This window comes from Theobroma cacao, chromosome 5 (assembly GCF_053813885.1).
Source record: "Theobroma cacao isolate CCN51 chromosome 5, ASM5381388v1, whole genome shotgun sequence".
NCBI lineage: Eukaryota > Viridiplantae > Streptophyta > Magnoliopsida > Malvales > Malvaceae > Theobroma > Theobroma cacao.
Genome location: NC_142643.1, coordinates 8,127,211 through 8,141,176, shown reverse-complemented (window position 1 = coordinate 8,141,176; position 13,966 = coordinate 8,127,211). Strand labels below are relative to the sequence as shown.

Sequence of the window (13,966 nt, the reverse complement as noted above, 5' to 3'; positions counted from 1 at the left end):
CAAAAGATTTCTATCTTTTAGCACGTGTCTTATGTTTACATGACATTATTAGGACACGAAATCGGCCCACCCAGTGGAGAAGTGGGTTCTGAGTTCTGACTATAATAATAATATTATTGATGCCAACAATTTTCTGGTCAGCATATTTTTGTGATGTGAAGTATGCCATCGGTCGGCAATACGGAGTTGGAAGAGAGGAGCCTGGCCAACACATACTTTTCGTCCTTCACAATAATAGACACATCTCCTTGCTTCTTAGTATGATTTTTGGAAATTGACACTGTGATTTATAAGAGGAAAAAGGAAAAGAAAAAAATGGGTGAAAGGAAATTAGGATAAAAGTTTGAAGATTTTTACATCTCTACGTCTATAAAAACAATGTTTGTAACTGAAGCCGTCAACTAGTAGAGTATCCATTATTATTTAAGGTATTTTAACTTGAATCCAACTATTTGATAGAATATTTGAATCCTATAAATACTCGATTAAAGCTTTTGATGTTACTTGAACTTATACCTAGATACTATTGGTTAAATTTCTGATTAAAATAAATTTAAAATCAATCTTTATGGATATTATTAATAAAAATTAAATTAATAAAATAAAGTTTGTTCGTATAAATACAAATTAAAGTTTAAAATCACAATTAGAACAATTAATGAATTTTAATAAGTATTATATTAATCTCTTATAAATACATGATTAAATTTTTTTAATTGTTACTTGAACTCATACCTGAATATTTTAAATATTATTTGTTAAATACCCCGATTAGAATAAATTTAAAATTAATTTTTAGGTATATTATTAATGAATATTAAATTAATAAATTAAAATTAGTCCATAAAAAACATAAATTAAAGTTTAATATCATAATTAGAACAATTAATGAATTTTAGTAAGCATTACGTTAATGTCCTATAAATGCTCGATTAAATTCTTTAATTGTTACCTAAACTCATACCCGAATATTTTAAATATTATTTGCTAAGTATCCAATTAAAATAATTAAAATCAATTTTTATGTATATTATTAATGAAAATTAAATTAATAAATTAAAGTTCATAAAAATATAAATTAAAGTTTAAAATCATAATTAGAATAATTAATCAATTTTATTAAGTATTACATTAATTATAAAAAATTTATAAAAAAATAATATATATAAAATTAAAATTTAATATTAAAAATCATTATTTCTAAATCGGATATGGGTAGTGTATTCCCTAAAATCACTGTTCAAATCCATACCAAATAATAATTTTATTATTTAAACCCAATTATAAAATATTTTAATTAATCTTATTTAATTGGATCGGATACTAAAAAAAAATCCGATTCCAAAATACTCATTAACATCCCAACCTATAAATGAAAATGAGGAAAAACCAAGGTTGATTCATTGCAATGAGTTGTTTTATTATTATTTTTCACTTAGGAACTCTGGCATAGGTGCATAGTTAGTAGAAGAGTTGTTTTATTTATTATTACCTTTAAATTTTCTCCCTTCCTTGCTACAAAAGTTATTCAGAAAAGATATATATATATATATATATATATATATATATATATATATATTTTCCTTGGTTAATTCTACCGCAGACAATGTCAATTGTCAAATTCATTGAAGAACAAATAAGCAAAATATTCATATTGAATAGTTTTGACCCATTTTAGAGTCCTTGGTGTCATTCCTATCTACAGACACAACGGGAAAAACTAATTAGAATTTCAGAAACCAATTAATTAACATACGTACCTAGGTCAAAGCATATATTAAATATAAGATTCAATGTGATTGTTACTTTTACATTTTAATAATTATTTCTTGTTATATATATTTGCTTTTGATTCTCCAAAAGTTATCAATTAAAAATGTAAATGTGAATATTAAAAAAATCATATATTTGATTAAAAATTAACAAATGTATCTTACATTCATATATAAATGTTATGTATAAATGTGAAATCACATATTATCCAATTCATAATTTCAGATAAAGTAAATAATGTCCATGTTACAACTTTTTGATAGATTTTTTTTTTACCTTAGTGGACAAATAATACTCACTTTAGAGATGAAAAACAAAATGGGTTAATTGTATAACATTTTACATTTTGGATAATATTGTCGTATAATGATATATTATATTATATTATAGTTATCAATATTATATGATGCATAATATATATTGTATAATAAAATACAATATCAACTAAAAATAATAGGTATAACTATGATATATTTTATTTAATTAAATATAAAAAAATATATCATTTAATACGTAAAATATATAATATATAATATGCAATACGTATCAAGATATGGCATGATAATTTTGACAGGCTCATATTGATTTTATCCCACACCAATTACTAAAAATCTATTTTCTAATTTATTTATTTTTGAATTGAAACATGGAAAAGTGCTTTTATGCGCTTCAACTTCAAGATCTGGACTTCGGACAAAAGAAAAGAATTAGATTCATCGTTTTATCTTCCACATAGTAAATATTATTTTTTGATTTTTAATTAATAAATTAATATAAAATTTTTTGAAAAATAATTAATATAAAAATTGTGTGTCTTAATTAAAAGTATATACTATTAAAGAGTATGCTGAGAGTTTGAATTGAAAAGTAACCATTTTTCTAATTTATGTCACATAATTGTTACCTATTAATTAAAATAAATGCGTATCTTAATTTAAAATATATACTATTAAAAGAGCATTTTTTTATTTTACATGTACATATGTAATTATAATTAATTTTAAAATATTAGATAAAATATCCTAACTTTTTTAACTTTTAATTATAATTTCATGTGGGTCCATTAGTATTCTAAATAAACAGTATGTCTCAAAAAAATATTTTTCACTGGACACATAAGTTTAACTGTTAGTTAACTATTAATATTTCTATTAATTTGAAAACGTTGTAATATTTCTTGAAGAATTTTACCCTTCATTAATTTTAAAAATTATCAAACTACATAAACTATAATTTTTCATTTTTCTAGCTGCTATTCAGAAAAATAATTTTTCATTTTTAAAATTTGTTCTCTCCTATTCAAAACAAAAAAAAAAAACTATTTATCCTACCTCTCGCCAGTCAGTCACCTTGCAACTCGATCTGGATCTCATGCTTTTCTGGGGAGATTTGGTCCAATCTAGCATTCCATGACTAGATCTGATTGTAGAGTGGCTGGCCGATGTAAGGTAGCATCATTGATAAGCCCGAGAGAAAGGAAAATAATGAAAAAAAATGAAGAAAAAATAAAGGTATTTTAGATATTTCATGTTTTTTCATTCACGTCATTTACACATTTAGGACGGACTGTCTATTTTGAATACTACTAAACTTGTGTGAAATTATAGTTAAAAGTTAAAAGAGTCAAGGTATTTTACTTTAAAATATTTCGTAGTATCTTATATATAGAATATAATACGATATTAAATACTCAATATTTAAAAGTAAGATTTAGATACGTGGACTGATGATACATTAATTTTGGAATAATATTATAGGGATAGCATTAATGCATGTACAAGAATCGCGTTGAAACTATAAATTGAAGCAGCTAAAGGTACAGTGCTAATAAAATGATTTAATAAAAGTTGCAACAATAAGTTTGTCAACGTATTATTATTCCCTATTAAAGTTTTAATTTCCTTTTGTCAACTATAAGTTTGAAGGACAATAAATGAAACTTCACAGAGGGGTTGGAGGGTTTTATCCAGTAATAATAATGGTATTGGACTTAAAGAATTTTCTTTCCTCTGTTCTTACACCTGAAACAAATTACTGCGATTTTCCACCCACCAGAATTTGGGTTCAAAGGCCAGTTAAGCTGTCTAGTTGGCATTTTAAAGCCATTGCACTTTCTATACCAAAAATCATAACAAATGAGGCTAGGTTTGAGCCAAAATAAAATTAACTAAAAATATTTTATAAAAAGTATTTAACGTAGCATAAATCCAACTCTTGTCTTGTGAAGATTTTCAAAATGAAGCCTTGTTGAAAGGGAAAACCAAAAAGCTTGTAGTAAGGCCACCAACTCTCCTTTATTTCTCTCTAGTTGTAGCTTGGAATGAATGGTGATGTGAATAAATGAAACTTTCAATATTTGCAACTCAAGTTTGAATTCACAATGAATGACGCCAAAGAAAAATCAATTCCTTGGTACCAAAAACAGAATGATTTTCCTCATTGCTTGAATTTAATTGTAACCTTTTTCTGTGCTCTTATATAATGTTTAAATTCTGGTAGGTGAATAAAAAATGAAAATAATAGGCTGCCATGTTTTTAATGTAAGCCTAACCATATTCAAGTCTCTTCACCTCATCTTTCAGCAGCTTCTGTTGACGAATTTATAACATGCCACAGAGAGTTTGGGCCTCCAGCTTACGAAAAAGATACAGCATATTTAAACCTCATGCCTTTGCATAGGCCGAAGCCCCTTACTTGTTTTTTAATTGTATTGTATTTCGCTTATTAAAGATAGCAGTTGAGGGATCATTCGCCCTGTAACTCGGTTCTTGGCCTCTTGATTCTTTATTTATATCGTTTTTATATTTGATCCAACAAAAAAACTATATTGACTAGTCCAGTTTTTATTAATCCGAATCAATCAAATATGAATTTTTTAAAATAATTTAAAGTCATATTTTTATTTTGAAAGTATTCTTTTATTGATATTAAAAGCAATAAACTATAATAGTTTATTAATTTATTTAAATACAGGAACAAATAAAATAAAGATAATTATCTCCAAACATAAAGAGTTAAATTTGGGATACTTGGCTCACTTAACCTAAACTCTGCAACTTCATCCTAGTTTACACCCAAGACAAAACGCTGACCAAATTGCTGTTCGCATTCCATAACGTACCGGACTTCTAGTTCTAGGTCAATAGGAGTCTTCAAGAGTCCATCTCCCATCTAATTCTCTCATATATCTTATAAACCACTCCTTCCTCTTCCATTTGGAATTTAAGAGTTCAATTGAAATTTGAAATTCTAACTATTGGGATTACAAGATTGTTGTACTTAACAGTTGTTCCATGTTACAAAAAGTTTTTTAAAATGTTTAATTCTTTAAAAGATGTCCATTATTTTTATGCATTTTAATGACCAAAATAATAATATTTATAAAATTGATATTAAAACATTATTTTTTTAAAAAAAAAAATTGAGTAGTTGAAATAGAAAATTTGTTATTTACTTGCTCCCCTTATACAAAAATTGATGTTGCAAATTCATTTCTATAGAATGACAAGCATGTGGTGGCCTCTCTGTAATGTTTACAAGCGTTGGATCCAGAGGAAGTGTGGAAATTGAATACAAGGGCCATAAACTTAAATAAGAGACCACAAAACATCTCTTAAGATTTTTGTCTCTATATCATGACTATATAAAAGAAACGGAGAGTGGGGGATATGTTAATATATATATATATATATATATATTTCAAAAAATAAGTTATCTAATCTCAAACTTGTTTAAAATTAGGTAATTGGACCTTATTATTCAGGTTCATGCATCGACATATTTTATTAGTATAATTCAATTTAAATTCATGTATGGTTAACCGTGCCTATTTGATTATATATATATATATATATATATATATATGAGAATAATAAAGTGTTTTAACCTTTAGTCTCATATTCAAACCCTATTATTTGTGGGGTTTGTTCAACTTTAATTTGTTTAATATATATATATATATATATATATATATAATTCGTGATATATATGGAAATTAATTAAAGAGATACAAACAGAACATGGCATAGAAACCTATAGCATGCGCGTACGTTGGTAAAATAAAGCTTAATAAATAAAGTCAACAGGGATGATGAAAGAAGCTGATTTGATGATAAAGCTTTGAATTTAATTAAATGAAAAATTTTTCGTTTGAAGAGTGGCATGGATATTTATCAACTTGGATTGAATTCTCAACATCCCCTTCATTGATTTGCATGCACAGCATTCACTTGGATACCTACAGATTAGCCTCTAAACGTGGAGAGAAAGAGAAAGGGGATTACTGTGCTATGATTACAGTAGAAAGAGCAGAGCAAAGAAAGCATTGAAACGCCATTAACGGATCCATTGCACGTGCCAACCAGACTTTACGGCAATAACCTCTCTCTCTCTCAACAACATTCAAGTTTTTCCTGGCTACCTTCATAATCTAATCTTTTCCTTTCTTTTTAAGTTTTAATAGTAATTTACCTGTAAGAGGATAGGAGACCAGAGACTTTAATGGTGGGTTTTTAAAGCATCCCCCCATCTGTATGAAAAACTGAGTTTCATTTTTATGTGAGAGATCATCCTTCAATGCTGCCTTTACTTTTTAAATCTCTTCATCAACCCTAGAAGATCCTGATCCACACTGTCACGTGGTATGCAAATGAAATACACGTCTAATAATATTTTGGATGGGTTCTTATCTCCTACACTCCCCATAAAGTTTTTATAATTAAGTTCATTTCTTTTATAATTTAATGGACATGTAATAATCCTATAAACTTACTTTTAAAATTGAAAATTTATACGTCTGGTGTATATGAGATAAATTGAATTAAATTGAAGAAAAGCTAATATTAAAATGAATTAAATTTGAGCAGCATATATAACGCTTAGCGGTGAGACTTGAATTTGGGATTTAATAACTCTATTATGATAAAAAAAAAAAAGGAGTTGATGGTTTGAATATTTCCTTGAGTCAAATGTGAAGGCTAAAAAAGGGGGAAAAAACATTAAGACGAGAAGAGTGGGATTTATAAGATGATAGACGCTTACTTACTGTTATCTAATTATATATATATTTTAAAAAAATTGTATTATATTATAATAATATAATCTGAATAGAACTTGAGTATTTGGTTCTATAATTAATGCATGATTCATTCATTCTCTCGTTAAAGTATATATAATCCAAATCCTCCCTTTCCTGGCCGAAAGTCTCAGGTGAAGTTTCAAGTACAGAACATTGAAACTGAATCCAATTCCAAAGAATTGAGCCGTTTCCATTTTGGGCAAACTATCAAAGAAGGGGGCCTATGACATGAGATTTGATTGAGCCAATGGCCCATAAAACTAGCATGTGTATGAATTTAAGACAGCAGTGGTCCCGTACTACGACTTCAATTAAATCCAGAAAAATACAGATCAGTGAATGCGGGACTGTTCTCAAAATAAATTCAAGCACCTCTCCTTTTCATGTTTCGAGCTTCCACCGGGGTTGCTTCTCTGCCTTTTATTTTCTTTTTTATAAAATAATTTTTTTTCTTCTAGTTTTTTTGTTCGCCAGCATATGAAGGTGGGCGAGTGGGAAAATTGGGTGGGGCCAAAGCAATGCTTCTTCATTCAATTTTCCCATTCTGGGGTTGTTGCTTGCACATACATAGGTACATAGACAACAGCTAATGCTTTAAAATGAATTAGGCATAAAAGAATGAAAAGTTAAGAGGCATTTATGATTCCTTCATTACTGTGACAAGGATCTATGGCAATGGATTAGCAGCAAACTTTATTCCTAAAAATTTTGGCGACAAGGGATACAACTTTTCTTAAGGATTGCATTTGATTTTGATTGGGGCTACTAGGGTTTGGAAGTGCACATTAGCACATGCCCTGTTTTCCTCTACAGACTGCCAACCACTGATATAATTGCATCTTGATTATGAGTAATTACATTAGAGGTTCCTGAGGTGGGTGTCGACGCTACAATTTACGGTTGATGCACACAAGACATTATGAAAACCGCCCTGTTTGTAATCCTAATCGACAAGGAATTAGCAGCATCTGGAACTAATGCTCAGTGCTTGAATAATCTTCTCTTCACCAGATCAATCATTCCCCATCCTGGACTAGTAAATAAAATTTGCTCATTTGGAATGGCAGTTACTACCAAGTTAAAAAGAAAAGAAGAAAACGCCAACCGATCACGCAATTCAGGCTGCGGAATATACTTGCAATTGATCTATGATACCCTAGTTCAGCTAAAGTCCAACTGAACTTCAATGAAAGAACGAGAACACATGATCATGAATGACTGCACCAAAGTATCATCAAGTCCTACTTCACAGTGTTTAGCCTGACAATCCAGAAAGGTTAGCTGCAGACACGGGGTTTTAAATTGTACCTACATAGAGATATGGATTCTCTGTTTTTAAAATAACTTTGGCTTTAGCATTTTAAACTAGACAAGGAACTTGGGACCTCAGCTGGTAAAGGTGCATAATGACTTTCAAATGCAGAGACTGGATTGTGAAAACGAAGACCTGATAAAAACATTCCAATTGCTATGCTGCTCTAAAAAATGAAAAAGTTTGGAAGGCAATCAGAAACCATATTATAATTTGATCACTAGAAAGTTTTAATGCCCCAACAACATAGGCTTTCTTAGTACCAACTTGCAAGGAGATGGGACCCTTACACAGTACAGCTGCTTATACACAAAAGTTATGACATTAAAGTAATTCACCCAATTCAGAGCAGATGAACAGATATCATGCATAAAATGCGGTTACCTCAATAGTGGGCATGAGAGAGAGAGAGAGAGAGAGACTAGGGCCACCTATTAGCATATGCTATACATACAAGACTAGGAGAAGAGGGGGGGGGGGGGGGGAAGGATAGGGTGAAGCAGCACTGAACCATATAGGTTTTCCAGCAATGGTAGAAATATTAATGAACATAGTAACTGAATGCTGCTGCATATGTTAATTCATTGAAAGTTGAAGAGCAAAACTGGTAGGTATGGAAGAACTTTGGTCACCAAGAACATGGAATAAATTGAGGGAAATTCTTACCACACATTATACCTGAAACTTATAACTGGAATAAATGTTGTTATACAATTATTTATTCTCAAGCATTAAATTGAATAGAAATCTTGAACACTTTGTTCCTGTTCAACCAATGACTTTGAATGACTATCAATAATTGACGTATGAAATTGAGCTGCTAAAGAATTTTGAGTCACTCACTAAGTCTAATTACCAAAAAAATGATCAACCACTTTACAATCTATTTCTTTCCAACCATTACTTTTGATAGGACAACTCAATCAGCAATTAAATGAACAAGCCCAAGAAAAAAGTAATTCATGACCTAAAGACACAGAGCCAACAGGCAAGTGAGCTCAAGTTGGAGCACAAAAGTTCAAAATTTGCAGATTCACTCAAGCAGCAGCATCTCAAGGGTGTGTACTATTATATTTGATTATCTGTAGGATATAGGTATAAATAATTTGTAAGGGTCAGTGTAATATGGTAATTAATAAAATGAGAGCTCCAAAATCCAACCTCAAACAGGGGTGGTAGCCAGCAAGAGTATCGAGGAAAGACAAAATAGGTTTACCAACTAACCAGTAGATCATCTTCAAACTTTTCTTTGTCTGAACATTTGAAGAAGTTTAATGACAGAAAGAGGATCGGGCCCTCAGATCATAGTCCTTCAAAGGAGGGGTAACAACTTTTAGACCAAGTGTTGTTCGTGCTTCAATTTATCAAATCTTTTTCTTCGCCTTAAAATATCAAACTTCATCCTTCAATTTTCAACACAAAATTCAACAGAAATCATGTGTAGCTAGAGTTTTATTGTTGTTGAAATGCCTCAGGCCAAATAGGAACTTGAACAATTCATTGGTAAATGATTCAAGATGTTCAAATTTGTGGATTGGGGTAGCATCAGCAGCTTGAGTAACAATTTGCACTCTGGTCTGCAGATTGGCATCCCTATCCAGTATATTATGTGATTTACTTCAGGACGCCCAACATGGCTAGTGTCAGAACCAAGTGAGATGATCACATGATTTATTATGCTTCTAGATGACATTAATCAACCTAATGGACAAAATTGACAGATACCAAAATCAACCTGTCTTGCAGATTAATTCAAGTACAAGCTCAAACTACAACTAGCATGCACATAAGAAAGACAACTTATTAGGATCGGAGATTCACAGACCTTATTTCAGTTGCTTAAGATTTAACAGAAACAGGTTTAATTAATAGCAAGGCAAGTTTCAAATCAACACAAATAAATAACTTGTAATCCAACTCAAGTATAGTTTGGTGTGTATATAAGAGAATAGAGATAATTTATCACAATTGGAAATAGAGGGACCTGAAAAAAGTTGCCTATGATTTACCAGAGTATAATATAAGTTATGAATAAAATTATATTCCTTTAATTTAATGTTCATAGTTCTCAGCAATTCTACTCTATTTTCATACCGTGTGCAGTATTTATTTCATATATTTCTGCCATTTGCCATTAAACTGACTTCCCTTTCTACCTCCATTCAGGACACTATCTGCTCACCTGTTGAGCCATGATTTTCAACTACAAATTCACTTTGAGATAGAACATTTTATTGCAGAAGATTATAACAAACATTAACTTCAACCATCAAATCAGATATAGACAGTTTCATGTCATGCATTGCAAATCAACTGAAACAATAATCATTATGAAGCTACAAAAAAAGGGGCAAGAAAGAAATCATGGTTTATCTACTTGCACATACCAAACAGTATTGATGTTTTGGCATGTGACCCAACAATACTAGTCATCCAACATTGGCTGCTGCTCAAGCTCAGTCAAATGTTCCGTCAAAGCAAATGCAGAGCCATTGATAACCTCATTTTCAGCCCTACACAGTAGCAACTGTTCCCGAAGACTTCTCACTAGCTCATTCAGTTTCTGAATATTCCTTTCTTGAGAAAGTATGATCTGTGGCAAAGTTAATAGAAAACAACTCTAATCAGTCACTTAATACCCAGTGATGATATATGCCATCTTAAAACCCTTGGAAATTTCAATTCACTTCAAGCAACTACACCAGAAAAAATAATGAATGCAGCCTGGAAGAATAAAATCAAACTAAATCAGCAAATTGTAGACAAAAAATGGGTCATATTGAGGTACCCTCTAACTGGTATAACTGTATGGCACTATGAACATCTAATATATGTTAAGGTGTTTTTTTAAACACTAGAACAATTTTAAAAAATAATGTAAAAGTCGTATTAGATGAGGAGTTTGGGCAAGACTTCCAATAAGACAATCATAGAAAAGCTACCAGCCTAAACAAATAATTCAAAAGTATCACTAGATTGAAGAAATAAATCCCACCTAACTTCAATTTTAACATATGACATTTGTGACTAGGAACACTCAAATATTTGAGTTGCTGCTTTTCACCAAGAGACTAACAAAATTAGAAGGTGGAAGGGGGCAAAACCTAAAACAAAATCTTGCTCCTTAAAGGTTTTCACTTATGGCATTGCAATTACAAAACTGAAATCAAGACACTAAGTGAGTATGTCATACAAAATTCTGACCAAAATACAGATGTATGTCCAAGAGTCAGAGCTAGCAATTCATGATTCTTATCCATACAAAACTTGCTGAGATGGGCTGAAAAGATAGATATAAGCAAGTAGGTTCATCCTCTAGCAAGCATATACTAAAAGGAAATTACCCAGTCCCAAACCCACCAAAGTGTAATCTTTGGACGCTCACTAGCCCAAAGCTTTTACTGTTCCACCCAAACAATGATACCTTTGTGAGCAAATACATTTATAACAAACAGTTCCACCGAGGGCAATCCTTTTTTGGAACACTAGCTATGTATCATAACTTTTACCCCCAAAAACAACCGTGTCTATATCTGCTGGGTAACATTTTGATACAAATTGAATGAGCCATCTAATAAAGTTCATGGCACTTGAATTGATAGCACAAATTATTAAGATAAAAGAAGGTTGTAAGGAAATTTTTAATCAGCTGAGAATTAGTGAACACTTGCGAAGCCAAAACAATATTTAGCAATATATAGATGCTTTTAATTTTGTTCATTACAAAGAAAATTTAAATAGAAGTCCTATACACTCCAATTAGCATGGATCCTTTAAGAAGTTAAATTTCAGTGAATAGGCATCTGAACAAACAGAGGAACCTTCTTTTTTATCCATCAATGAAATAAAACCTTAAGAAAATCAATTTTCTAAGCTTGCTTGCAAAGCAAAGCAGCCAGCTATTTCTAGGTTAAGAAAAGTCAAGAAACAAGGTTGTTTCATAGGCAGATTGAAAGCATGGCCTAGCAAGAGCTAAAGAAAGAAAAAGGTATCGTTATTACCCTAAACAAAAAGTCTCAAATGTTTCCGAGTATTTGTTTCTACTTTGTTGAGCAGAAGTATAGGGAAAGAAAAAACACTACAGAGAGTGATTAGCTAGTAAATAATGCATCTCAGCACCCATCGCAGCAATGTAATCTTCATCAAAATGACCCAAAGATTTGAACATTCATGGTAATGCATATTGTTTCATACGCTCTCTTTGGGTATATCTGGTTCTGCTAATTGAAAAAGAAAATGCTATTACATTCTCAGAGCTTATATAACTCTAACCAGATCATCGCGTGGCAATCAACCATAGAATGAACTCTAACAAATAGAAAGAAAATATGAGGATGACCAATTCATAGAAGCCATGTTTGAGCCTTTTTAAAACTTTTTAGGAGTAAGCAATCGAGTAGTTGCTTGGTAGGAAAGATGAAAAGCCAATAAAAAGAAAAACACTGTTTCAATCCATTACTTGGTAGAATTGAAAGACTAAAAACAAAACAAGGCAACAATCACTTCACTTTTTTTTTTTTTTATCATTATACCCTTTGCAAGCAAAAATCTAAATTATGTTGTCGAATTGAAAAAGATAAAATCGTGCAAGAAAAATTCTTACGGAATCCACAATATGAGAGAGAGAGAGAGAGAGAGAGAGAGAGAGAGAGAGAGAGGATTAGGAAAGGCGAAACCTTTTCTTTGACGGATTCTTGGCGTTTCGAAACGTATTGGTCTTTGAGAGAAACGGTGGGAGTTGGCTCAATTTCTTCGCCAAATTGCTGCTTCCATTCGAACTGTGAAGTGAACACTATTAAAAACACTAGAAAAACGAGTAGCCAAGGTCTCGACATCGCTCACATTTAACCCCCAATTTTTGTCTAATTTTCTGTCTCAATTTTCCTTTTCCTCTTTTGGGTGTTTCGACAAGATGGAAATCTGCTGCCACCGATTTAAGGGAAGAAGTTTGCAAGAAAATAATGATAATAAAAAGAAAGAACAGTGGCAGATCGAAGTGGACGACACTGGAAAAATGGAAATTCGTTCGAAAATTTATGTTTGGGGCATATCCCCTTTTTCCTTTTTCTTAAATTAAATTAATAATCAGGTAGTTAGCCTCCGACTAAGTGGAGGGATGGCAAACCGGTGAATTCGGATCATTTGGATATCGGGTCACGTTTAATTTGGATTCTTTGGATTTCCATGACTTTAGATTTAAATTTTTTTAACATGTAGCAATTAACTATTTGAACGTGAATAATTAAAATTAAAGCTAATTTTTGTTACGAACAAATGCGTGAATGTTCGTTATATTATGAGTCAAAAAGTGTAGATCAAATCAAATAACCTAACGGGTAAAATATAAAAATATAATCTAATTTGAACTTTTAAAAAGAATTAAATTAAAATTATGATTCAAGGGTTGTTGGCCTATAAATAGGCCCTTCACTTCATTTGTAATTACACATTAGAATAAGATTTTTTGTCTCCCTTTAAATACTTTCTCTCATATTTTTGATTCTCTAATCTCTCAAATTTTGGTATTATTTTATTTTCATTTTCAAGCTTCAAAAGGATTTCAGTTATTGGGTTTTAATTTCTAGTTTTAGCAAATCAGATAAGTGTTAGTATGATTTTGTTTTCATCATCTCCAAGCTTTAAAAGTGGTTGGTTTTTAATTTTGGTTATAATAAATCAGGTAAGTGACTTGATATCTCTTTAGTATTTTCATTCCCTAAAAATCAATCTTAATATGAATTTTACTATCATGTTGTATATATTAACTATTGACCCTCGATTGGAAAGTGAATTTGCTATTATAT

At 30.7% G+C, this 13,966-nt stretch overlaps 1 protein-coding gene across 5 annotated transcripts; it reads right to left on the bottom strand.

The window, feature by feature from the left end:
* Positions 1-9,026: 9,026 nt before the first annotated feature.
* Positions 9,027-13,236, bottom strand: LOC18598355 (uncharacterized). 5 transcript variants are annotated; one of them, XR_016026570.1, is made up of 4 exons: positions 12,839-13,236; positions 10,550-10,755; positions 9,387-9,472; positions 9,027-9,244 (listed from the first exon to the last, which is right to left on the bottom strand). XR_016026570.1 is itself a non-coding variant. In XM_088806999.1 (3 exons), the coding sequence occupies exons 1-2, from the start codon at positions 12,995-12,997 to the stop codon at positions 10,588-10,590; spliced, it is 327 nt and encodes a 108-aa protein (XP_088663125.1). In that variant the 5' UTR covers positions 12,998-13,236; the 3' UTR covers positions 9,027-9,565; positions 10,550-10,587. The 5 variants fall into 5 exon arrangements, 4 of the variants coding, with proteins under 4 accessions (XP_088663125.1, XP_088663124.1, XP_017976134.1 ...); XM_088806999.1 differs by having other exon boundaries at positions 9,027-9,565; XM_088806998.1 differs by having other exon boundaries at positions 9,027-9,544.
* Positions 13,237-13,966: the final 730 nt, after the last annotated feature.